The 25,185-nt window shown below is 40.1% G+C and overlaps 1 protein-coding gene across 4 annotated transcripts in view; it reads right to left on the bottom strand.

The window, feature by feature from the left end:
• LOC121960465 (partitioning defective 3 homolog) overlaps positions 1 to 25,185 on the bottom strand; it is a 382,155-nt gene that overhangs the window by 239,167 nt on the left and 117,803 nt on the right. For all 4 annotated transcript variants that reach the window (XM_042510168.1, XM_042510170.1, XM_042510169.1 and 1 more), the window contains exon 4: positions 2,776 to 2,960. In XM_042510168.1, the coding sequence (XP_042366102.1) occupies positions 2,776 to 2,960 (185 nt within the window). The remainder of the gene's footprint in view (positions 1 to 2,775; positions 2,961 to 25,185) is intronic.

Genomic DNA, 25,185 nt, shown 5'->3' with positions numbered 1-25,185 from the left:
TGAAATCTCTGTGATTGAAGGTCATGGTGGCTGAGGCTATTTGAATAAAAATGAAAGCAAATTAATATTTAAAAAAAAACACAGCAGAGACAATGATTCACCAAGACGCACAAACAGAATGAGAATGATTAAAGGTCTGATGAGTTACAAAACGGCAGCTAAAGAGCGAGACAGACAGAAACAGAAGTTTGGATTTCTTTAATGAGACATCACACAACAAAAGAGCCCAGACAAAAGTTAAAAAAGAAAAACTCCCAAGTGGCATGTCGCAAAATGAGAGGGGAGGATGACAGGCAGCCGGAGAGATGAACAAAGGCAAATGAAAACAAGTCATGTTCAGAGAGTGATAACGTAACAGCAAACAATGATAAAAAAAAAAAAAAAAAGAGTGAGTGAGAGCAGGGGAGAGATCGCTATCCCTTGCATGCTATAATAAGCCATGTGTGCTTTAGTGCAGTTGAATGTAGCGTGACAGGGCCTGAGGAAGCACTGCAGACAGGACTGTAAAACTCAGCCGGACACGTGGGCTCTACCGAGACGGCCCCTGATAGCCATCGTGGCCTTGGCCCCTGACATGCAACACGGCGCGACAATGAACCTCTCTCCCCAAACTTTTACGACAAATCAGATCATAAAACGTGGAGAAACCCAGATACCAGAGAGGTAGCAGTAAATCAACAGGCTCATATCCACCACCTAATCCCTTTATTTGACTGTGCTAAGCGTGCAGAGTATGAGGTATTGTAAAGTCATTGGGAGACGTGATGAGTTTACAGTGCTAGCTGATGACTGAGGACTCCCATTGGCTTATATTTAGAAGATTTAACAGAACCGGGTCTTACTCAGGCGTAACTGGACTCACAGGGAATTGAACAGAACATGGCTGGCTGCAGTGTGTAAAGGAAATTACCCCAGACAATGGGGAGACACTACAGTGTATGGCTTGCATCCATACGCTCTTCTGGCACTGCTAATCACTGATGTATGGCTCCCTTTGAGAACAATGTCTGTGCCAAGACATAAATATATCAAAGTCAGTGCTGACTAATACATTGGACATCTGTTGATGACTGCATAAGAATAGATTTCATCTTGGGCTGACAGTGAATATTTGACAGCTGGATGTATGAAAAAGAGATACTGAGGATTATGAAGACTACGACTGCCTAAGACTTTTATTGAAAACATCTAATGTCCCGGTCAAAAAATGGACGGGCTGAATAAAAAAGGCAGCGTCCTAGTGGTAGCTCATTACTAAAACCAGCGGCCAGTAATAGACAGATAATGTAACTTGATCTTATTCAGAAAACTGATCACCTGCTATAGATGAGAGTCAAGAACTAAATGGGATATTCAAACATGGCATTCAGTCCAGCTTTATTTCCAAAATCTATACAGAATGCAGGATTTATTTTAGCCATAATTTGCATATCATCTCTGTTACCCCATTCAATCAGATATCAACCAGCCTCGATCAAAGTGCTCTTTGGAATAATTCATTGAAGAATGATCACGTTTTACATGTTATCTGTGGTGTAATGTAATTGTTATACGATGTGCTAATGATGTGCAATAAGTTGTATATAAACTAAAGGTAAATCATGTTATGTAAATTGTGTAACCCAAACCCTGCTTACTCCATCGTGCAAAGCCACAAGGCTGCAGAACAAAATCAGAAAGAGACCCTCTTGTTCTGCTGCTTTTACATTTTTTCATTTTCTCTTTGAGCACACAAGAAATAGACAAACAAACATTTGAACATATTTGCTCAGTGCAACATGGGCCAGAAAAGAAAGCCATCCTGACAAAACGAAAGGCCCACTAACCGCTTCACCTCAACCTTTTTCCTCCGCCCTCTGCTGGGGAGTGTGTCATTACATTGTTGAGGCTCTGACAACTAAAGTGTCTTTAAATAGGATTATCAGACAATGCTTCCAGACACACTAATCACGTGGTGGTTTGCCATGTCACGTTCCAAGCACTCAATCATCTCCCTTTTTTTTAACCTCCCCGTTTTCATTGGGAACATATCTCTTTCTCAGCAAGACGTAAAGGTCTGTCAGCACCACGTGGCAGCCATTTTGAGAAGTTAATTGGCTTCCCTTCTCTTTCAGAAGCCGCAGGGAGGATGTACCTGAGGTACGCTTTTATTAGGATTTATAATCAGAGGTTTAAAAAAGCCTCAGAAAGGTGAATCTGGAACAAAGGGAAAGTGTTTAACAATCTCTGCTCGTCTTTTGGAAGACAAGAAGGGGTTGTTATCAGAAGGAACTAGGTTCAGTTAAAGACTATCTTTGCCACTGCTGGATATCTGCAAGCGGGGCAGCACAGGTTTCATATCTAACAGTTATTTCTTTGATTTGGGGTGCAGAGGAGAGACGGAATGAAAATGAGGGAAGAAAGCAGCAAGGAAGTGAAAAACAGAGACTGCTGGAGGTTGGAGGATTTCAGAGCACATATCTCAGACATTATAATTGATGCAGCTCCAGTACATCTGCAGAACTGTGGAAAATAACTTCTAGGCAAGATCCCATTTGAACTGGTATATAGGGCCAACCACTTGAAAATTTAACAACTATCTTTTATAAGTTCTGTTGAATTTTAACTTCTTTTAAGATTCCCGTCAACCTTCATGACATAAATGGTTTATCAAATGTAGAAGGTATGTTTAATGGAATGTTTAAGGTATTTCTCTTGATAGCAGTCAGAAGTCAGAAGTCAAGGTTACCACACATTTAAGATTCTGAAGCATCACTGACCAGATTTATTTGTTACCTTTCGTTCCAGGCTGCCGGTGTCGGTGCTTGGGTTTGGCTTGTGTTTGTGCTTTTGGAAGCCAGCAGTTGTGGACCAGCGAGCTGGGTTCTTTCTGGACGGTTCCTCTGGATCAACAGGGATATCGCCCGGAGGAAGGCCGGCCAGGGAAGGATCACTGCTGCGACGGACATGGAGAGGCATGTCTGTGGAGGGGAGAGTGGAGTTCGAGGAGGGTGAAAAGAGAAGAAGGGAAAAGATATGGAATGAGAAAGAATAGGAGATGCAGAAAGTAAAAGAGTTAAAACAACATTAAACCACTTGATGCTTAATTTACATATTGAGTAAATCAGTACTCCAACTGTAGCACATATCTGTAACCATGAGACCCCTACAGTACCTCCTCCACTACGCTATACATTCGCTGAGACGTGGGAAGTGGTGATTATAAATACTTTTGTTTCCACAGAAGGTCCATTGAGTGCAAATGGAAGTTGTACAACTAAACTGTGAGAGCTTTGGCTTGGCTTGAGTCCTGCTAGGGTGACATAAATAAACTTTGGATATACGTTCAGCTGGAAAATTACCCAGACTGCAATAAAAAAATGTAAATATGAGAGAAAATTATGTGTGTGAAAAATGATCCAACCCCATGTTCAGCCTAGCAACCCTAAAAATAACAATTACAATCGTAATTGCAGTGAAATTGCTCATATATCATGATCTGACTCTCAAGATAAGGGTCAGTCTTAAACAATGACCTACAGACTGAAGCTGGTTCTGGAAAGTTTCCTGGGATTGAAACCGGGTCTCCCAACCAAAATTACCCCAACCATCAAACATGTACAAGGAGCTGCACAGGAAACATTGGTCCATGTTGGAAATGCCACACTGACCAATCTGCAACTAAAACTTGGTATGAAGTTCTCATATTTGTTCAGAGCTGCCAAAGCAAGTAGAAGGAATGAAGTTGCCCCACACTTCACACTCCAGCTGAAACATTTAGTGAGAAATCCTGCTGATGTCTGTTACGCCAAAGGATATCCATGAGCTGTGGGATGAATCCTCTGGATTTTCCCAAAAGGCCATATGGATTTGTTTATGACGTTCAAGCAGCCTGCGCGTTACACCCATAATTATGCAAATAGTTGGGTAACCACCTGTCATCCATCGGTGGATCATGGCAGCGAGCATATGCCGGTGCTAAGCTTCCATCTGATACACCAGAGACATGTCTTAGTGGTGGAAGCGACGCATTTTAATCATGGCTTACGCGGTGCCGCAACTCGTGCGTATTTAATGCTGTGACAAGACTGGGGAGATCTGAATGCTACTGTAAGTGTTTCTTGCGACCGCCTGCAGCAGAGCCGGGATTGGAGACAGTATAATTATGTGACTGAATCCCAAAAATAAAGGTGGGATCAACACGTATTATTTGTGCCTCTATACTCAAGACAGAAAAATCACCCTTGCTTTCAATATGTTGTCATATAGTAATCTTTCAAAGAAGCATCTCTCTTGACCTCAGTGACTCACAACCATTCTTCCGTGTCCTTCACCTTCACTGGCTTTAATATGCTCACATGATGAAACATCCATTCTACTCCTTTTCTCCTATTTATTTCACTCCCACTATCTAATCCTCTTCTACCTGATAATACTGTGGTCTCAGGATTATGGTCAGGGGTCTATGGTACTGAACCGTCATTTTCTTACCAACCCTTTGCTGGAAGGTTATTTGATGTAAGAATTGAAGCTTATTCTACTGTTGCACTCATCGGGAGTAATATTGGGCACCCAGTAGCTCACCTGCTAGAGCAGGCAGCTCATGTACTAATGCTATATCCTTACCGGAGCAGCCGTGGGGTTGATCCCAACCTGTGGCCCTGTACTGCATGTCTTCCCCTCTCTCCCCTTCACACTAAAGTTGTCCTATCTAATAAACACCCCAAAAATATCTTTACAAGAATTACTTTGTATATTTATGTGGCCTTGGGAACAGCAGACGGCCATATAGGACAATTTAGCAAATTGCAATTTACATCTGATACAAGTGTTCATCGGATATGCAGCAGAGTGTGACCAGTTTTATCGGCCGATACAGGCATATCACAGATTAATCAGTATCTGGGTATATTTTGTCTGATATGCAACAATATGAAAACTCTCTTTTTATTACTGAACATTATACAAAAAAAGATGCTTGGGGTAATTCATGATGATTATATCCCCAGTTAAATTTGCTGTTTCAATGCACTGATGACATTTTACATTAAGTTTGCTGATAAACTGTAAAATATCCTGCCTCCATTGCTTAACTTTGTCACAAGTGTTTGAAACCATATTTTAGGGATAACTACAAAGAAATTTGTGGTTTTGTAGATTATATATGATATCTGCCAATCATCAATATCAGATTTTTTTTACTCCCTAATATCTGCATCAGCATCAGCTCAAAAATTCTGGTATCAGTTAATCTCCTGTCTCCATGTAGTGATATGAAGAGTAGGTGTGTGGTCGCAGTGGTGGGTGAATGGGCAGCACATTTGAGTTCAAAGTTACAGATGTAGAATTAAACTTTACCATTTTATTAAATGCAACCACAATCTTGACCTAACTCTAACCAAGTGATTTACTTACATAACCTTAACTGTAGTTTATCTATAATTTATTTGCCCTAACCACTTTCTTTGCCTCATGTTATCTGTAGTGTAATTGCAGAAAGTGAAAATTTGTAAACAAAAAAAAAAAAAAAAAAGTCTCTGGGATGGGGTTAGGCACTGAACAGCACCTAGCAATCCACAATCCACTAACCTAACCCTAGGTTTTACAGTAGTTTAGTGATTAATACAGCACATTTGACATAGTGTAAATGGAAATTATTGCTGATCATTAAATGTATGCTGTAGGTAATACAACTTTACTGCTGGGTTTCATAACGTTTCAATCTCACTTCCAACCTTCCCAGTATGGCTGATGCCAATGCAGAAACATTTGCACCATATCCTGTTACAGTCAAAAAGTCCTTTGTCACAGTATGCCGCACAGCACGGCCCCCTCCTTCCATGAGGTGCAGGGGGATTTCTTATGCAAATGACTGTATGATGACATCTGGAAACTTCTAGAAACTTTCTCTGCAACCAAAAAGTGGAGTTGGCAAAACTACTTTTTAACTTGAGTTAATAAAACTCTATTTCTCATGAGGGAATCATTGCTGCAATTCAGTAACAGGTAGCTTGTAAAGACACATTTTCAAAGTAGCTTTCCCAAAACTCTGTTAAAGTTTCATCTCCCTCCTAACCAAACCACTCTGCTGACACAGGCCACGCCAACTAAACTCACCAGCAGCTTTTAATATATTCTATATTCTTTGTTACAAATGTGTTTCATTTATTTTGGCCGCTGTCTCTAGGGTTCCTCAAAGGAGGTTGGGAATTGAGTAAAGAAACCGCAGCTAGCAGCCAGACGGCCAGTCACTGTGCGTTTACGCTTAAATTAGGTTGAAGATTCAATAATGGCATTTAATAGACTTTGCCCCCTCTCGGTAACGGCTGGTTCACGTCCAGTTCAGGGCTCTAATGACGTTCACCTCAGACAGCGGGGGTAATTAACGTCCAGTATTATCCTACATGACAGGCTTAGAAAGGACACGAGCACACAAATACAGAAAAACAGAGAACGAGAGTGAAAAGGGAAAATTAAGAGGAAAAACAGGAATTGCCAGTTTAAGGGATAAAAAAACACAGATGTTCAAAGACATAGAAATCTAAATAGCCCATATTGTGTATTCTACCTAAGAATGAGGCTTTTTTATTGTTGTTTTAAATAAAGCTTTTTTTTGTGTATTGTGTGTTTGAACAGAAAGTTACACAAGACACAAGAAGCAGATTTAAAAGCCTTGCTGTATTTCCCAGAATATCCCAAGGCTCAGCACTTACTGGACATTTATCTGGGTCTTTTGAAAACATGACAACATAGATTTTGCTTTATGCAAGGTGATTGCTTCCAGATGCTTACAGACTAAAATATCCACTGCTGGGGACTAATCATTTAGTTGAATCATTTGAAAACCATGCATATACCAAACATTCACACCAAATAACTAAATTAAATTAAAATGCTGTAGATAAAACAGCAGCTGAACTTTAGAATTTCTATAAGCGATGCAGTATTGCATTATGTGTTGAGACATGACATGGTGTAGGGGAGGGTATCAGTTAATGGTAAATTTATGAGAAACTAGATTAGGCAAATCTCTTTCCCAATTTCATCAGATCACCTCATTGTTCATGGTTTTCTTGCAAGATTACACAACTGACAACACATTTAGATACCCATGAGTGAAATAAATAAATGATTTACTTTGTTTGACCTTCTTAGCACTGTGGATCCATGTTTATACAACATCTAATAATGTCTTGCTATTTTACGATGCCACTGGCATCTAAACATTCATGCTTTAGTGAGGTCTTGTCTTTAATAAAATGCTGATCCATCACGGGTACAAATCCTTACAGAATAACATATGATAAATAAGAGAGCTGTTTAGGAGTGTGTGCTTGTTTGTGTGTGTGCTGTTTAGAAGGTCACAATATGAAGATTCTCTCCCCTCCCCGTTCTCCCTGACCAATTTTCCTCTATTTAATTTGTGATGGGATTATCCTGGCAGTCCGAAGGGTTTGGTCGGTCCCACGTTTAATAACCAGCCTGGCCACTCCAGACCGAGCCAGCCATCGATCCAGGCTGAGGTGGGAGCGAGACCATTCGGGGGGGTGGGTTGGAGGGTGGCTAATAAAACGAGACCCTAATCCAGCCCCTGTAGTGAGGGATTATGGCCAGGGCGCAGGGTCATGGAGATGTACACACACCGCAATTCACCCCAGGGAGAGGTCAGGCTCTCCGGGGGCTATTACCTCGTATTGCTTTGTCCTTTATTTATCTTTCACACTCACCTTGTTTGGAGGAGAAATATATTAGCTTGAATGAATCACCGTGATAACAGCACTGCTATATATAAACAGCACAAAAGTCAATATTATAGTCATTTAGTTTAGTATTGGATTGAGGTATCTGAAAATCTAAATGCTGTAAGGTTACTCAACCAGCCATCAATCAAATAAAGCCTGGAATGACTTGTTGAGCAGAAAGCAATTAATGTCTTGTAATGCACAGAGCATGTAAAAACCTTTTTTAGGTGTTTCAGAAATGAAAGGAAAAATTATCCTGGATATTGACTCTGTCTTTGCAAACATCTAATCAGATAGGATGCAGTGATTCAAGAAAAAACAAAAACAAAACTACAAAACCAATGACAGTCCAGTTAAAGTTGTACGGCCAATCTGCATGCGCCCTCCGGTAAAAAGAACCAGCATCACCATTATGAAAATAAATTCATGACTAACTTGCTGTAGCAACAAGTTCTGACATCCCACAGAGAAAATTGCCTTGCAAAGTCAGACCACATCTCCCTTTCACAACTAGTATTAGAAAAACATCCAAAAAGAATGAATTAAGCATGACCAGATATGTCTTTGACAATCAGCAAATATTTTAACAATGACTTGACTCACAATCTCTTGCAACAGCCAAACCATGCAAATGCTTATTTTTTGGTGTCACAGATATGAGATTAAACAATATTTAGTATTTCTATGGCTGGTTTTTGACTAAATATCTACTTAAACAGTCATCTGGTGGGCAAAAATTAACATTTTTGTCCAGTTTGAAAATACAAATCAAAAAACCCCTTTTGGTTCTGTGCTCCAGTGACAGTTCAGCAAGCTTTGTAGCCCCAAAAACCTCATTCAACTTTCCTCTTTCCTGTTATACTTTGATATGACTATGACTTTGATATGTGCAAGGCTCATCTGTGTTGAAAAGAATTTTAAGATAAAAGATTTGGCTGAAGGACAAATAAAAGCGACTCTCAACGCATTTCATTGGTATCACAATCTTCATACAAATTACAAATATGGTGACATCTAAAGTTAGCTAATGTTAGCAAAAAGCTAGCTAGCTAATGTGGCTAGAGCTACATCAAGAGGAGTCAGCCTCATGTAAGATCACCAACACATGCCAGGTTTGCTTCCTCCTTATATACATGGTAATGTTAAAGAGATGTGTAAGAGGACTTATTTTTCAGATAACGTGAATTATCATTAAAGCGATCGATAATGTCCCTTTTTCATATCATCTCTATAAGGCTTTGTTCTGCCCTGAAGTAACATGATGTTATATATTTAGATGTTCACAGTCTCCAGCATCTCATCTTGAATTTTGCAACCACATAGGTGGTTTATTAATGTCTCTGTTTTTCTTCACATGGCTGGCAAATTTATTCTGCCTGGTCCTCATGTGAGTCAGTATGCACAGGACCACACGAGGTGCCAGTGTGTACAGTATCTTGCCCATGTATCGACCTCTCCTACATACTACTACTAATGATGAGTGCTGCATGTTCTTGTCTGTCAGCTTGTGTTTGATCTGGGTAGATTTAAAACTGAATTGCCCTTCTGGGATACATGAAGTTGTCTGAATCTTTATCTGAATATATCCATCCATTGCATGCTTTAAGTCCTTTTTGAGGCTATTTTGACTGATGCCTATAAACGTCTTATACACACCAATGCACGCTGTTGAACTTAACCAGCATCACCATGTGGTCGTCAAGCTTTTCTGACCTAAAATCGGTAACTAAGGGGGGCTAAACTCTGGACCTATCAGTTGGCGTGTTTGTCCAATCAGGAGTGGTGAGTTGTCCCGAAGGAGACAACTGTCTGTCTTTATTTTCACTTCTACCTTAAATAACGTCTATCTCAAGCAAGTGCTTTCTCAGACAAAACATTAGGAAACACATCATTTATCCCTGACAAGACGTCACAAGGACATGTTTGAGAGGATCCACTCAGACAGCACTTTTCTTTCAGAGTCTTTTGAAGTCTTTTTGACTCTTTTGTGTTTGCTGGTGTAATGAAAAAGGACATTTCCCCTCTGAGCTGATGTCAAGGGACATGCTTAACATGAACGTTTAACTGCCTGCTTGAAGAAGTGAGGAAGCGCCTGGGATGAACAATACAATGTCACTGAATCTGTGTTTTGTACCTTCTTAAGGCTTATTAGCTGGCTAGTTGAGGTAAATCTACGCAGACAACCTTTCAACATTTTCTGCAGTTTAAAGTGGTGTAAAAATGTCAAAAAACCTTGACCGCTGATAAACTCACACCACAAAAACACACCACAAAAAAAAATTGCCTTTTATGCACTCACCTCTCCAGTTGGTCATAAACAACACCGACATGCAGTATAGTTACATCTATCTCACTTCACTTTCCCACTTTTCCTTCAAGTGGCTCTAATAACGCAGCAAAATCAACTTCCAACTTAGTGGTGAAAGAGATGGGGGTCAGCTCTAATGTATTAGCCGTGGATGTTTCCAATCACTGAAATGGCATAAAGTAAAGAGAGAGGGTCCTTAGTATACCTGGAGAGGAGGGAGTGGCCCTTCCTCCTGACAGGCTGCCAACTCAAGGTAATGGAGCTAATGCCTCAGCATACTGATAAGGTCACACAGCTAAACACACTAAGGAGAGACTTTGTATCTTTATGTGTTTGTGCTTGTTCTCTCAAATTTCTACTATTATGCTGACCAACTTACCAACTTACCTCTCAGGGACAAAAAAATAAGCAAAATACATTCTGTGACTCCTCACTTTTACAAAGAATTATTGACTTAGGGTTAGACCAAAAATGAATTAGGCTTGGACTTGGGTATTAATGTTGTTGTGTGGAGGTTTTATTTTCCACTTAAAGCTGGGGAAAGCACTTTTATTTTGGCTTCACTGAGGAATCCAAAATCCAACAATAAAATCCCATAATAAACAAAGCATATTTTAATTTAAGTGGTCTGAGAGAAAACTAGACTTCTGCAGCTTCTCTGCGCTCTGTTTTCAGGCTTTAGGATGGGAGAGGAGAGCTGCAAGGGGTGGCTGTTTTTTCAAATTCTGACTTTTTTTTATGCCTATGAGCCTACATATTTAGGAACTGGTTTTCTAATTAGCCAAAATACTATACATACAAGTACAGATAACCCATGGATTACTGAACATTTTATACATTTTATGATGTATTGTTTTCCTTGAATTTGTCTCCTGCATGAAAAAAGCAAACCAAGTAAGGTAGAAATTCTAAAACCTTTAATGCCATTTCAAAAAGCATCATGCTTTAGAGTGAGTTTCAAAAGAATGAAGAAATAACTTCTTTCTAGATTCACTAGTTTTGTACTAATATTTGACAATGGTATAAGGAGATATCTGCTGTGGAAGAGTAAAGCAACTGCTCTTCCAAAAAAAAAAATATCATCAAGAATTTAGTGTTGTCGTTACTCTGACATTTTCTTAACTCTTCAACACCATTTGCTCCAATATCACTGATTTCACTGACACCTGAAAGCAACAAGCTGGAGCCTGTTTTCACAAGGTTGTCAAAATGTCTGGGAAAATCACGTCTTCAACATAAAGGGTAAATGTTCCCTCACTCATCCCTGCCGTTTTCAAACTTTCAAGCATGGTGTCACAGCAGCTGTTTGTCAAATGAAAAACCCCTGCTGTGTCATCACTCATTGGGGTGCGGCCACAGCAGAGAGCAGAGCAACACCACTGTGTTTTTATCTGCGCCTCAGTGTGGATTTACCCTTTAATCAGAATATAAAAGTTGGCTTTAGGAAAAAAAAGACACACAAATGCATCAGGACATACTGCAACTCCTGCCGTGAACATCACAGATCCTGTGAAGATAGACTTTTCCTGTACAGTAAGATGTGGGTGGGAGGTTATGGAATAAATACAGCTGGGTCTTCACTCATATTTAAATACAAATATGTGCATGCAGCTTGAATATAGGCACTATCAGCCGAGCAGGAATGAAAGCTGTCTGGTGGCTGAACTGGGTATTTTCTCTTGAGGCCCTCTGGCCCTGGCGTACGCCGAGTCCATGCTTTCACATCGAACTGATTTAAATATAAATGCCAAGCAACCATGGCTTCATGAAATGTCTAAAAGCTGTTCTTTTTCCTGGGCTACTTTGAATACTTCAAGCCTGGGCCAGTTCAATGCCTGAATAAATTATGGCACTGAGCCATTTTAACTCTCTTCTCCAACCACTGACTACATATTGATGTCCCTTGTGTGCAGCAAAGGGGATTTCCACTGAATACACCATGACCTGAATCATCCACGGGGGGACAAAAAAATTCCATTTTGGGGGGAGCAAGACAGTTTTGCAGTGGTGGGAACTAGGACTGTGGAGAAGGAGATGAAAAATGTAGAAGACTTAAATAGGACGCTGGTCAAGCGAAGGCCAAATGGGGTCGAGAACACCACTCGGGGTGCTGCACTGAAGTGTTTAGAAAACTCTAATCTGATGTAACGTCAGAGACTGAGACGAGACAAACTTTGAATAAACATCAACTGTTGACCTTTACCAAGAGTGGAGGATGAAATCCAATGGATGGGTGGATGGAAAAGCACTTTAATGCAAAGGGGCAGATATAAAAATAAAAATCCTACTTGAGAGCTAAGTGCCCAACTGTCTACACAGTGTTTGTGTGTGTGCGCTGTACATGTGTATGCATAAAATCCAAAGAAATTTTGTTGCTTCTTCTGACTGACACACCCTGACTGGCAGCGCCTTCTCTCCCATTTTATTGTACATGCAAACCTCAAGGCTAAATCAGTCGTTACAATTGCATTAACAAACTGTAATAAAATGCTACAAATCTATCTTGGGAAACAAAAAAAGTTCATAATACAGTCTCTTTGGACCTTAAAAAAATCCATTCGTATGATAGTTTGTCTTCCTCCCTTTTTCTGGTGCACAGAGCTGGTTCTTACAAAAAAGGATATGTTTGTAGACAAATCAAAACAAGCCCTGGCCCTTTGTCCCTCTTGCTGTTTACAGGTTTTAAAGGTGAAGTTCTTCACATAGCAGCCTCATCCTGCAAACTGACCTAAAATACAGCGAGACTGGCTGTCTAGCCTCTGTAGGAAAGAATCTCTACTTCTTTTGATGGTTAAAAGAACTAATGCATCTCTAGAGCTGCAACAATTACTTAATTAACTGCTAAATCAAAAAATAATTAGCATAGATAGATAATTGAATCATCACTTTAGTTGTTTTTTTTTAAAAAAGCCAGACATTTGCTGTTTTAATGCTTCTTAGATGTGAATTTGATGCTTTTTTTTCATACATGATGATAAACTGAATAGGTTTGGATTTTTGGACTGCTGGTTGAATAAAACACACAGTTTTAGGACATCATCCTTAGCTCAGGCAAATTACACCATTTGTGAATGTTTAAGGTCTGCACTTGAATTATGCCAGTCAAGTTGGATTTGGCTATTCAATACAAATATCGACTATTTTTTTTTCCATATGGAGTTAAAGAAGTTAGGCAGGATACGGTGGGAGGTTCATGGTGGCAGTGACATTCAGGTAAGACAGTAAACAAGCAAAACTAGCCCTCTGACATTATGCAGGCTAACCATTCTAACAATGGATCAAAAATGTGAAATATTTTTTTACTGATACTAGGTGTCACATATATAACAAAATCCAGACACTGTATGGTATTAAGTTGCTGTGAGCTTTGAATTCACCACAACTAAGTCGAAAGCAAAAAATCTCTCCCTCAGACTCCCCGGGAGTCTGGCTCGCAGCTGCCTGAGCCAGAGAGCAACGTGAAAACAAGGAGTGCTCAATCTACTGCCACATCTGGGGACCGAAACGATAATTTCAATCTTCGACTTTCAGAGAGTTCATCGACAAAACCTCATAGAGAAACAATTGGCAGATTAATCAGTAATGAAAATAACTGATTGTTTGTTTTAATCTGTAATTTATGTCATATAATGCTTAATTGAATTATTTAACTGTTTAATAATGACGTAAGCATGCCCAGAAAGTTCTACTCAGTGTGAAATGCAGTCCCTCCTCAATGAAAAACGTCATATGTCAAACATTTCAGTTCTGGTATGATGTCCTATCATATTCCCTGAGTCAAACACTACAGCAGGAGAGAGCTGTGTTCCCACAGGGTTTCTGAGTCAACTGCCCTGCTTTCATTTTAGGCAAGACATAGAGAGACAGAGAATGATTCTTTTCTCCTGACAGAAAGACAATACAGACTATTTACTAGAGAGAAAGAGAAGAGCATGTCAGACTTCCTCAAGTCCTCAGAGATGAGGCCTCCAGCAGCAGACACCTAGACAGTACAACAACAATAACACAAATATGCATGTGTGTGTGTGTGTGTGTGTGTGTGTGCGCGCGCTCGTGCGCACGCACTGCTCTCAGATTTGCTTCCCCAGACAATGAAGATCTCAGAGAGGAGGGGAGGAGTGGAGTTCACTCCCCAAATCAAACCTGACTCATCTAGGTCGAGCCTCTACTCATGCAGAGACCCTAGAGAGCAGCACAGCATGTGTGTTTATAGGTTTGCATGTGCACATATATGAATGAGTACAAATGCATGACTATTCTGGGCTGTTCAGTTGTTCAAAAACAACTGGTGTCAGGTGATCACGCTTGATCTCTGGGCATGGGAATTTCCTCTTGCCCAAAAAGATTTGGAAACACAAGTTCAGCTTCCCTCCTGGTCTAAATCCAATTATACTCAGATTAAATTTCCTACTGTGTATACAAATTTAGATTTTTCTAACTTATCCATTCCCCAAAATTAAACAATCTGGTAAAAATCTTGTTAAAATTGGGCTCAGCAGCCCCATTACAACGCCCTAACTTTATCCTGACTTAGACCAGACTCATGGAGACTCCCCTCCACACCCAGGTCTTCAGGGAGTCGCTAATCAGCTAACCAAACAACCCTCAGTCGTCCCAGAAACAGGTCCGCAGCAGCACCTTCCATGTAAACACCACTTTGTGTGTTTCTCCATTAAGGCCGGTCTGGAGGTACAGGCTCTCGGAGAAAAGGGGCCATAAATCTCACTCAGCCTGATATGTGGCCAAGTCGCTCATGATTAAAAACACCACTCTGAAATGTCATGAGCCAGCCAGCAGTGCTAGAAGCTAGAGGCGTGGACAAAGCTACCAGGCTTGATACGTTATAGGACTCAGTTTAGTTAGCCAAAGAAATTTTGACTTCTGTTGTAAACATCAAAAACTTGCCACTGCTTTGGTAAATAAAGACAACTCCACAACAATGAAATGTCCTTTCAGTAAGGGAAATTACTTCAGTCAACCTCAGGGTAGTGGGTTTGCAAATGCTGCAATGAAACCCGCCTCACTCTGCTTAGGAAAAGTATTTCATTCATTTGACTTTGACTGGTGCTCCTGTGAGTTCCGTTGTATTTTGAAGAGGTTTTTGCACCCAGATAAATAATTTTTTTTAAAAACTGAGGGGAAACACTAATGACACAACAGTCACAACATGTTGCTACAATGCAAAATTGTATGTTGGCCTTAAACTGGAGTATGCTTATTTCACACATGTACTAAATAGAGTTTTGATCTCTGTGAATGTGTGTACACATTGTCAGACTTGCAGTGGACTAGATTGAAATTATTGGGATAAGGATCAGTGCAGCAAAACCATACATACTGTGTTTTTTTTTTTCCCGCAGATTCTTCTTCTTTGTCAAAACCTGGTGACTACATTATGAACAATATAACTCAACCGCTGACAATTCAGTTGGATATTCAGATGTGTTATGTGTGGTGGCTAATGTTGCCTCAAGCTCACTTTTTGGTAGTTCCATACCCGCAGCTTTTTCAACCCAAAGTCTAGAATAAATGTACAATTTCTGTGTTGCAGAGATGTTAAAACTTGTTAAAGTCACTTGGTAAAGGATAGGAAAACATCATGTCTTGCTTAAAACACGTGGTTTTGTCACCTTGAACAGCTGGAAATTTCCAGATGTTTCACTAAATATAAGAATTATTTTTATGTTGTTTTTAAACAGTGGGCCACTGCTTTGCAGCTTACTCAAACTACATCACTTTAGAAGTGTTGATATGATACATACGAAGAGTAAATTTGACATCTGTAGTTTGCAGAAATGTACAATGTCAATTCAATTCATCTCGTCTTCAGCCCCAAACGACACTGACTCAGGTGACAACACTTGAGAAAATTTATCAGGTTTCACAAAGTTCACTGAAGACACAAACAGCTTTACATTCTCAGCTTTTTTTGAGAAGTGCAGTAGTACTCCACAACACCTGTGAAGAGAGTCTAAAACTGGTGAGTTGCCATTTTAGTATAAATGTGAGAACTTGTGCTTGAGCAGACATAACCCTATACATCACAGGTGCAATGTATAGCATGTAAACATCAATTTATAATAATTACAGTAATTATGAGACATTATGACAATAATTATATGGAGACAAGGTCATTACTAAGAGGACTAGCAGCTTAAGACAGCTTCTACACTAGATTTTCCACAGAAAGGCTGCTGGATCACTTTATGGCACTCAAGAGTTTGCTTCGTCTACATCTTAACAGGCCTAAATTGTCACAGATTTAATTGTCACAGCTGATGTGTGAGCAGAAACTGGAGGCTGATGAGTGAGTGAATGAATATCAGTGTTTGGCAGGTCAGACAGCATCTGAGGCATGGAGCTCATTCCCCAGCAGGTTCCAGACAGCACGTACACAAAATCCATATCGCAAACATTTCAGCCCCGAGAACAACTTCTTACCCAGCTCGGAACAAAAACATCCTCGCTCCAGCTGCTCTTTTCAGCAAAGATGACGAATGCAAACTTTTTTTCTGGACCCTTTGATGATTTATTGGGAAAAACAGAAAGTTATTTGGTGTGTGAGATGAGAGGAGTGCTGCGGGTGGAGTGATATGGGCACTGGTGTGATTGAGGCCTGTGTGGTTCAATGGACGGAGACATTTCTGCTTAAAAGCTGCCTGCTGCTGGGAGCTGCCACTGAGTGCATATGCTAATCTTGAAACAGCTTACACACAATCTACTTCTGCTCAGATACACACACATAAGCAGCATGTATGAGGTCAGAGTAGTTTACATGCAACAAGTCAAAGCACATCAGAGCGGCGCTCTTTCCATAACGCAGAGCAGAGTGACAAAGGCAAAACAAAAGTAAAGCACTCAGACTCGGCGCTGTGGGAAGAACTTTTATTAGGACTGTTTTAGAAAGAGTGAATCCAGGATGCTAAGAAACAGATGGTATTATGATGTGCAGACTGTGTTTTGGATATGCATCGCTCTGATCAGTCACGCAGTATTATGAAAGCACATGAGGTTTTCATTGAGATTCAAGGCAGGGGATGATGAGACGGAAGCAGGGGTTTAGAAACTTTTTCTTAGTATGTAAAGCACCCTTGGTAGGAATAACACAGTAATTGGGCAACAAGGTAACAGAGTGAGCTGGGAGACTTTTCCTCTGTCTCACTGATAATGCTGTGATGACAGTATGTCCCAAAATAATGCTCGGAAAGAGAGAGAAAATGGTGGTTTTATAGAAATGAAATGAAAGTCAAAAGGTGGCTAACAAATTAAAGTTGCTATATGTAGCACTTAACCATCAAGAAGTCATTACTACAGTCATATAACGCTATGTTTACATCATATACCACGCGCTTGGATTTCACCCAGAATTATCAGGAGTGGGTCATTTCAACAAAAAGAGATTGCTTCACATGTCAAAACAGGAAAATGGTGATGGTCAAACAGTGCAAGTATAACTTAAGTTCCCAGAGTTTCTTAGAGTTTTGGATGTTAGCATTTAAAGGTCTCAACCGAAGTCCCAAGTTTCAATTGCTCACGGCAATGGCACAACATGACCCCATAGAAAGGTGTGTAGAATGATGAAATATGAAAGTAACTTTTCCGCAATTGCAACAGCACTTGAAGTACTGAAGTGTGGCCATGTGTCGAAAAGCATTAACTTTTTTATTCTATTGCAGCTTTCTGGACACACACATATTTCCATTTTTAAAAAAAATAATCTATAGGGCTCTCTCTAAATCGTGCTGTCATGCTAAAATGGAAGTTTGCTAACTTTTTCACAAGTTCCTTTGGACTTTATCTTCAACTGCCAACCATACTGTAGCACCACAGCCCAAGATTGTCTCAGTTCAAAGTTTCACATCCACAGTTTAGGGTGTATCTACCATAAGCAGTTATCCCTTTAAAACTAACAATAAGTGTAGTATTTGTTTAAATGGTCAGACACTGTAGCCACAGCTAGGGGCATCAAACACATGAAATCTATTTTCACTGTCTCCTATCAGAAGTTACTTGAAGGAAGTGAGGGAACTGAGATAAGAATGAATGAGCAAAGGCAAAAGAGGCAATTCTGTGTCATAGGAATGACATTTACATCTAAATCGCTTTTCCAATTGCATTAGAGTGTCAAATTTTGTTGATTTTTGTTTGATTTTGGTCATGGTTTGGATTTTGGTTTTTTTTTAGGGATGAATGAAGTCATAGGGACACAAGAGTACAGAGTTTACATCTTAAGTATCCTGCGTGGTTAGGTTTTGGTAAAAAAAAGAACTTTGGTTGAAGTCGCTGAAAGGTTGTTTCTAATTAAATGTTAATTAAAATGCTGTGTCTCATGCACTTTGGAGTTTTTCTGCATTAAAGCAAGACCATGATCTTTTCCTAGTCTTAACAAAGCTCTGCCAATACCTAAAGAGAGTTTAATAATGCTGTAGTTATGACCAGTGGATATTGGTCTGTAAATATTTTGGAGGAACAATTGAAATATGTCATTAGTGAACGTGTTAATGATATGTTCAGTAACAACAGTTCTGGCAACTTTCCAGATTTGTTAATGAACCTTTCCTCATTATGTTAATAGAAAATGTAATCAAACCTGCATGACGTTTCTCCTAAACATATGTGCTGTTGCAATTGAGTTGTTAATAAACTTAATTTCTAGGAAACAGTGAGAAGAAAAAGTGAACAGATCCGATAGTTGTTTCACAAACTTAAGTCACACTCTTTCCAATGTACCAAATTTACACCAAACATTCAGAATGTTACTGATTCATCCTAATAGAATACAGGCAGCATACCCTTCCTTTTTAAATAAAGATCTCAAAAATGTTTTTTTGCCCCCACTGCTCACAATATTGGGACAGCTGGATGGCCGCACTGATATCAGTTTCAAGGTATACATCACAAAGCAGACAGGGTTTAAGGTAAAACCGAACAATTGGTGCCTGAACCAAGGACTATTCAGCGAGGTGCAAGCTTGCTGACAGCACAGCTTGAACCGAGTCTCGATTTAAAGAGTGGATCATGTCATCACCCTGCCCTTAAATGAGGGGCACCCAGGTTTGAGCTGAGGACCTCCTGATCTGCAGTCAAATGCTCCACCACTGAGCTATACCCCTTGACACTATTCCCAGGTCTCGGTAGGTAGATACTATGAGTCAGCCAGTTGTGGGTTTGATCTCTGCTACTTGACTAAATTCCATATGACAAAGACAATTTGGGGCAGCAGGCTTTAGGAAGTGGCCAGGAAATTCAACCCCTCTTGTCAAACTGCATCTGCTCACGCTAAAAACACAACCAGCTCCAGGGGGGTTTCTGTAGCTGAGTGCTATGTGTCTATGAAGAGAGTACAAAATGTAAGGGCACTTTCCTTTTGGAGAACAGTTAAGTGTTATTACTGTTAATATGAATGTGATGCCAAGACAAAATCTGCAACTGATCAGAGAAAAAAAAAAAAAACTTCTCACACAAACGTTCTGAGAATACATCCAGAGAGCTCCTAACTTTGCATAAAAAAATTCTAGCCAGGGGTTCTAGCTTAGTAATGATATAAGAAAACTATCAGAGCAAATTTAACCTTAGTAGGGAGGTGTGGTTGACCCTGCTGCTAATGACACATTCTTTTAAAAAGGTGCGTTTGGTTGACCCTGAAGAGTAAATAAAAGACAGAAAATTGCACTCTTATTGATAGTGGGTATAAAGGGACAGTATAATACTACACCATGAGACTGTGACAGTGCTCTAATTGTTCGTGTAATCACTCTGCTGATGGGAGGTTTGCGACAGACCTAGGTCATCACTGTTGCATTCTCTCAGATGCCAAACGTCTCAGTGTCATGATTACCTTCATTTCTGGTGTTACAGCGTTATTGCGTTGGATGGGAGATGTGAGCGCATCTCTAATAAGATCGACCACCCAACATTATCCCTGAATGATCTAATCTGTGGTGTTTCATTAACTCACTATAATTCAGTGTTTGGAGGATAATACTACCTCTTTCTCTTCCCACCATTTTCTCCTCTGCTTTAGAAACTTCCCTTCTCTGTTCCTAGCAGTTTTTAGCTCTCTTAAGGGCTAAGATTGCCTGGGTCCACACCTTAGAACCCGAACACTCCATCGAGTTTACTGATTAGTCTAGCAATGTGACATAAACACTGTTTTCTTGATCAAAAAGAAACTAACCAATGAGCACTGCAGGGAGGACTTGATTAGCCAATCAGTGCCACGGGTGAGACTAACACTGTTGTCAAGCATTGTCAACCATCATGCATCGTAGCTTATGAGGACTAATTAAAATGAAGGTGAGTGCAACAGAAGAGATAGATGCTTCCATTGAGGCTTTTCTAAGATTGAAATATCTTCTAAAAATCGCACATCATACACATCCATTTCACTCTTAAAACCCCAGCAAAACAAGTATGTTGGCATGGCTACGCTTCAGTGTGGACTTAAAATTAGGTTATATTCAAGCGATACCTTGGGACTATGGATGGAAATGGAGTTTAACATGTTAATTTAGTCTAAAATCTGTGAAGAGCTAAGATGCTTTATGAATGACTTAAATCTTTAATTTGATCTAGTCTAAACTGTGAGGGGGAATTATGAGAAAGGATTATCCTAAAATGTCATAACTAGGAGCAAGTCTTTGCACTATTTACCTGAATACAGCCCCTGATTATGAAGCAGTTTGCTGCAGTACTGGAGTTAGAAATGTTTTCTCTTCTACTGCTTCCTGTAGGCCTATGAAAGCATCTCAACACATATTAATAATTCATTGTTCAAATCTATGCCAAAAGATAAGAAGCAGCTCTTTCCCTCATAGCCAAAGATTCCAAACCCCGGACTTCAGCCCAGTATACCAACATGTGGTTTCCAAACATTTGCATGGGTAGCACAAAGGAAGTCTGCAGAGTAGTCACTGCACATTGTCAAATTAATTTGCCCTTAATGTTCAAATGGCTGACGGAAACCATTTCATGAGAAAAAACAATAAATCAAGCAGAGTATGTGAAAATGTTATCCTTTGATCAAGGCTGTGATTGTGAGCCAAAGTACTCTGAAAGCGATCGTGTTTGTGGGATGATGGGAATGTGGTTGGGGAGTGTTCTGGGATTTCCACAGCGCTTTGGGGTGGATTGTATCTATGTGGATCTGATGAAAAACAGGGAGAAGGAGAGCAAGGGGATGAGAGACATTTAGTAGCTGTGGCCAGGAGGATGCATCTCCCTCTCTCTCACACAAACAAGCTGGGCTAGTTTCACAAACATTTATCATGTGCAGTATGAAGCAAAAAGAATCCTGATTTGTAATTGTATCTAGCACACAGATGCAGTGAGATCATTATAACTAATACCACTGTATATCAAAGTGTTTTAATATATTCCATGATATTTGGAAAATGATTTGTTGCAGATTTTTCTCTACCTAAAAATCAAAAAAGTGAGTTTTTATGTAGTTTTAGAAAAAACATATAGGAGTCTATATTTGTTCTTCAGATGAATAATTTTGGCAGCATGTCCACATTTGTGTATTTCTGTGCGTGTGCTCATTTGTTAACACATGCACCCTTAATAATGAAAACAATTAGCATACTATCTTGCATGCACACAATAATGCTCCCATGTTGTTTGCATGAATGCATTCACATGTGTAAATGAATACCTGTCTGCATGCATTAGGTGTGTGTGTAAACACCCGCATGTTTCCAGCCACATGTGGCTGCCAGCATGGGCCTGCACATGCCTCTGAGTGCTTCCCTCACATGTGCTTTGAAGCAGACAGACTTCACAGGTGACCTCCCTGTGGAAGACAATGAAACAGAATGGTGCAGGAGCGAGAGAGGGTGGGGGGCCTCTTACAAAGGGACTAATGAAGAGGGTGGAGGAGTCGAAGGGTTGTTTGCAGGTCCACTGGGACGAGGAGCCCGGAGACAAAGAGATGCTAAACACTCCCAACCCTTTGAGGACTTATCGTGCTGAGAACAGGAGGCATTGCCCGTAGCCAATTTGACCCTCTTTGTCATGTCATACACAATGTAAAGGAACCACAGAGGTTCTCACTGACTAATGAATGAGACAGAGACGTGGAGAGATGAGCTTAACACATTAGTTTTCTTCACCATTATTGTGTATTTAAAGTTAATTTCAATCATTCAAACATTTTTAATTTGAGTAGACAGGAAAGCATGTAATTAAGCTAATTATACTGAGGTATAATCATTATGAGTGTTTCAGTGACATGTTCTAAGATAAAGCCTAAACTATTTTTCCTTTTCTGTATTATCTTTGTTTTCATGTTACCAAGTTTTGGTTTTGTGATGAAATACTCTGAAATTCCCCAACACATATAAGTAGATCTACTGATGTGCAGTGAATGTTTCTGATTGTCAGTGAATGTCCATGTTGTGTTGATAAAGAGTTATGCCAATAAAATGCTGACTGAAACTGCAAATATGTTTCTGTCAGGTGCTGACCTTGCAAATATGGATGGAAACTAAACAAGCAAGTAGGGGGATTTGGAATTGAAAAGGAGGGAAAAATATGAAACCAGTGTAATAATTCTAAGTTAAATTATTCTCTTTGCATAAAATCTATAAAGCAACTTTGGTATAGATGAATTATCATCTCCTTTAAAGAGTACATCTATTTGTTCATAAATAACCCCAAACTCTGATTTGGGCTATTAAATTACTGTAAAACTTCATCACTTAGCAACAGAAGTGCTTTGTGATATTTTCTATGGTTACAAAGTTAGATAAAAGATACTGTGAGCATGTTCTCTCTCTTTGTCTCTTACATGAAAAAACAAGACAAAAAAGGTCAGACGACTGTCAACTCTGCATTCAATCCTCCTGCTAACACTTCCTGTCTCTGCAAACTCTCACCCCAGAGATTATCACTCAAAGCAGTGCCAGAGGGAACAGGATTTATGTCAACACTATAAATATGTTAACATTTACAAAGTGGATAAACAAGCTGTACATTAAGAGTTCTCTGAGAAATCAGAAGTGGGCAAGGATGCCATATGTCAGATAGCGACAGGCAGACACATAACTCCGCTAAATGTCCTTCTGCTGAGTGTCTCAGATGACACCAGAGTCAGTGCAAACAAACTGTGGCTCCCTTCCCATGCTCCCTGTCACAGGGTTATGGCCAGCCCCCATTTAAGTCTATTTCTGCATGTCACAAAGTGTAAATGACTTTGTTCCCCAATCAAGACCTCACTGCTCCTGTGTTGCTTTAAGTGTGACACAAGTGACCTGCAGAACTGGTCTCAGCCCAACTCAGGAAGTAATAAAGCAGTCAACAAACTCTGACACACACAGTCTCTTTCTCACACACACATACACAACTCCACATGATTCAGCTGTCTAGCTATGGCTTTATTGGGATCCCGGCAGAAGTAATAATAGGAATACTGGTAGCACATTCCCAGCAGTGCTGAGTGGAGACTTTTACCACTCCAAGCACTTCACACTTCATTACCAAAACACTGTCTTCACCATTTAACAGTACCAGCCGTTGCAATAATTAGCTATAATAAGCCCTGGATGCTATTATGATAGTATGAGAGTTTTTATGACTAATATTCCCTGTAACTGTGAACTGAACCCCCACTCCTCGGCAGTTTAAAGACCCACCCTGGGCACTCCCTCTCTCTCCCCCTACAAGCGTGAGTATGATTAAGAGTTGACATAACTAATAGCCTCTCCACTAACTCAGGTAGAGAAGGCAGTTCAGAGTCTCACGAGGGCTGGTGGGTTTAAAAGTGCTTTCAGCTTGCTAATGATGAGCTTGCTATCCCAACATCCTCAACGCTGAGTGTGTACTCAACTCTGAAGCTACTTTGAGAGGTGTGATGCACAGTTGGAGTGGTTGTGAAGAGTTGAGTAGATCTATGAAGGGCCACCATGACATACACACATCCATCCTCTCACATATATACCTTCAAAGGCAAAAAAATGCTATTCCTTTCCGAAAGTATTATAAATAACTCCTGATAGGTTAATTGGAACAATAGGGCTTTGCCTAAGCAGCCATGTGCAACACAGGGGAATGCACCAGTGAAAATCAAACACGTAACTCTAGGCTTTTTAATTGTGTTGAATCAGAGCTAAATAAATCTTCAGTTCTTGTGTCATTATTTGCTGGGAGGATAAGCCTGCCATGACGATGGATAGCGTCACAGCACTGCAGAGGTGGAAAGAGAAACAAAGAATCCTGAAAATGACTGTCATCACCTCCTCCTGAAGCCAAAAATAAAAGAAAGAAAAGGAAACAATGAGAAAATTTAAGCTCACCACTTGAGAAATTGGAGCCTGTTTCTTGGCAATTCCATTTGCTGCAATGATAAAACTCAGTGAGGAATGGAGGGTGGTTCCCTCATTTATTCTGCTCTGCAGTTTTGTTTTTGTGGACAACAACTTTACAGAGCTACGTATTGGGGAAGGTTTAAGTACTTCAGCACTTTATTTGTTGCAGTGTAGGCTTATGTGTTCTCTATCTGAATCTGCGTTGGCTCGGTACTCGCCAATCGCTTCTCAAGCTGAGAGGCTCACCGCAGACGCTCCTCAGATATCCAGCATGCTAAATATCCGGACCTGTCAAGAATTTTGTCGGCAAGCTACAGTTAATGAGAACACAAGAAAAGGGTTGAGGACAGAATCAAGTGGTGCTGCAGTGCTTTCCAAAGGGAGTGTGTGTGTCTGTGTGTGTGTGTGTATGTGTATATTTATGAGGGAGAGAGAGAAGATGACAGGGAAAGGGGAGGAGAAGGTAGAAGGCTGACTATTACACGCAATGTTTTCAAAGTTATTAGCATAATAACTTTGTGAGAATGTTTCTTTGTCACATTTTGACATACTGATATTTTCTAGTAAGCACCTGCCTGACCCCAGACTGTGGTTCAACCCTGGCATCACATGAAACACTCATTCCTCCTGATAAAAGATGCTGTAGTGTGTGACCTCCCATCTCCAGTCAGTCATATATTGTGAAAACCACAATGACTTTAGGACTCCCAGTTACAAGACAGCAAGTTGTAGTGTGAACACTGCAGCACACTACATGACTTTGAACGCTGTGTGAACTTAGTTTAACATCCTTCCTTATTGTTTAATTTTGTGGCCCTGTTTTGTAGACCTTGCCTCCCAGAAACACTGT

This window comes from Plectropomus leopardus, chromosome 21 (assembly GCF_008729295.1).
Source record: "Plectropomus leopardus isolate mb chromosome 21, YSFRI_Pleo_2.0, whole genome shotgun sequence".
In the NCBI taxonomy this organism is placed as follows: Eukaryota; Metazoa; Chordata; class Actinopteri; order Perciformes; family Serranidae; genus Plectropomus; species Plectropomus leopardus.
Note: the sequence above shows the minus strand (reverse complement) of the source record. Positions and strands in the feature narration are given on the sequence as shown.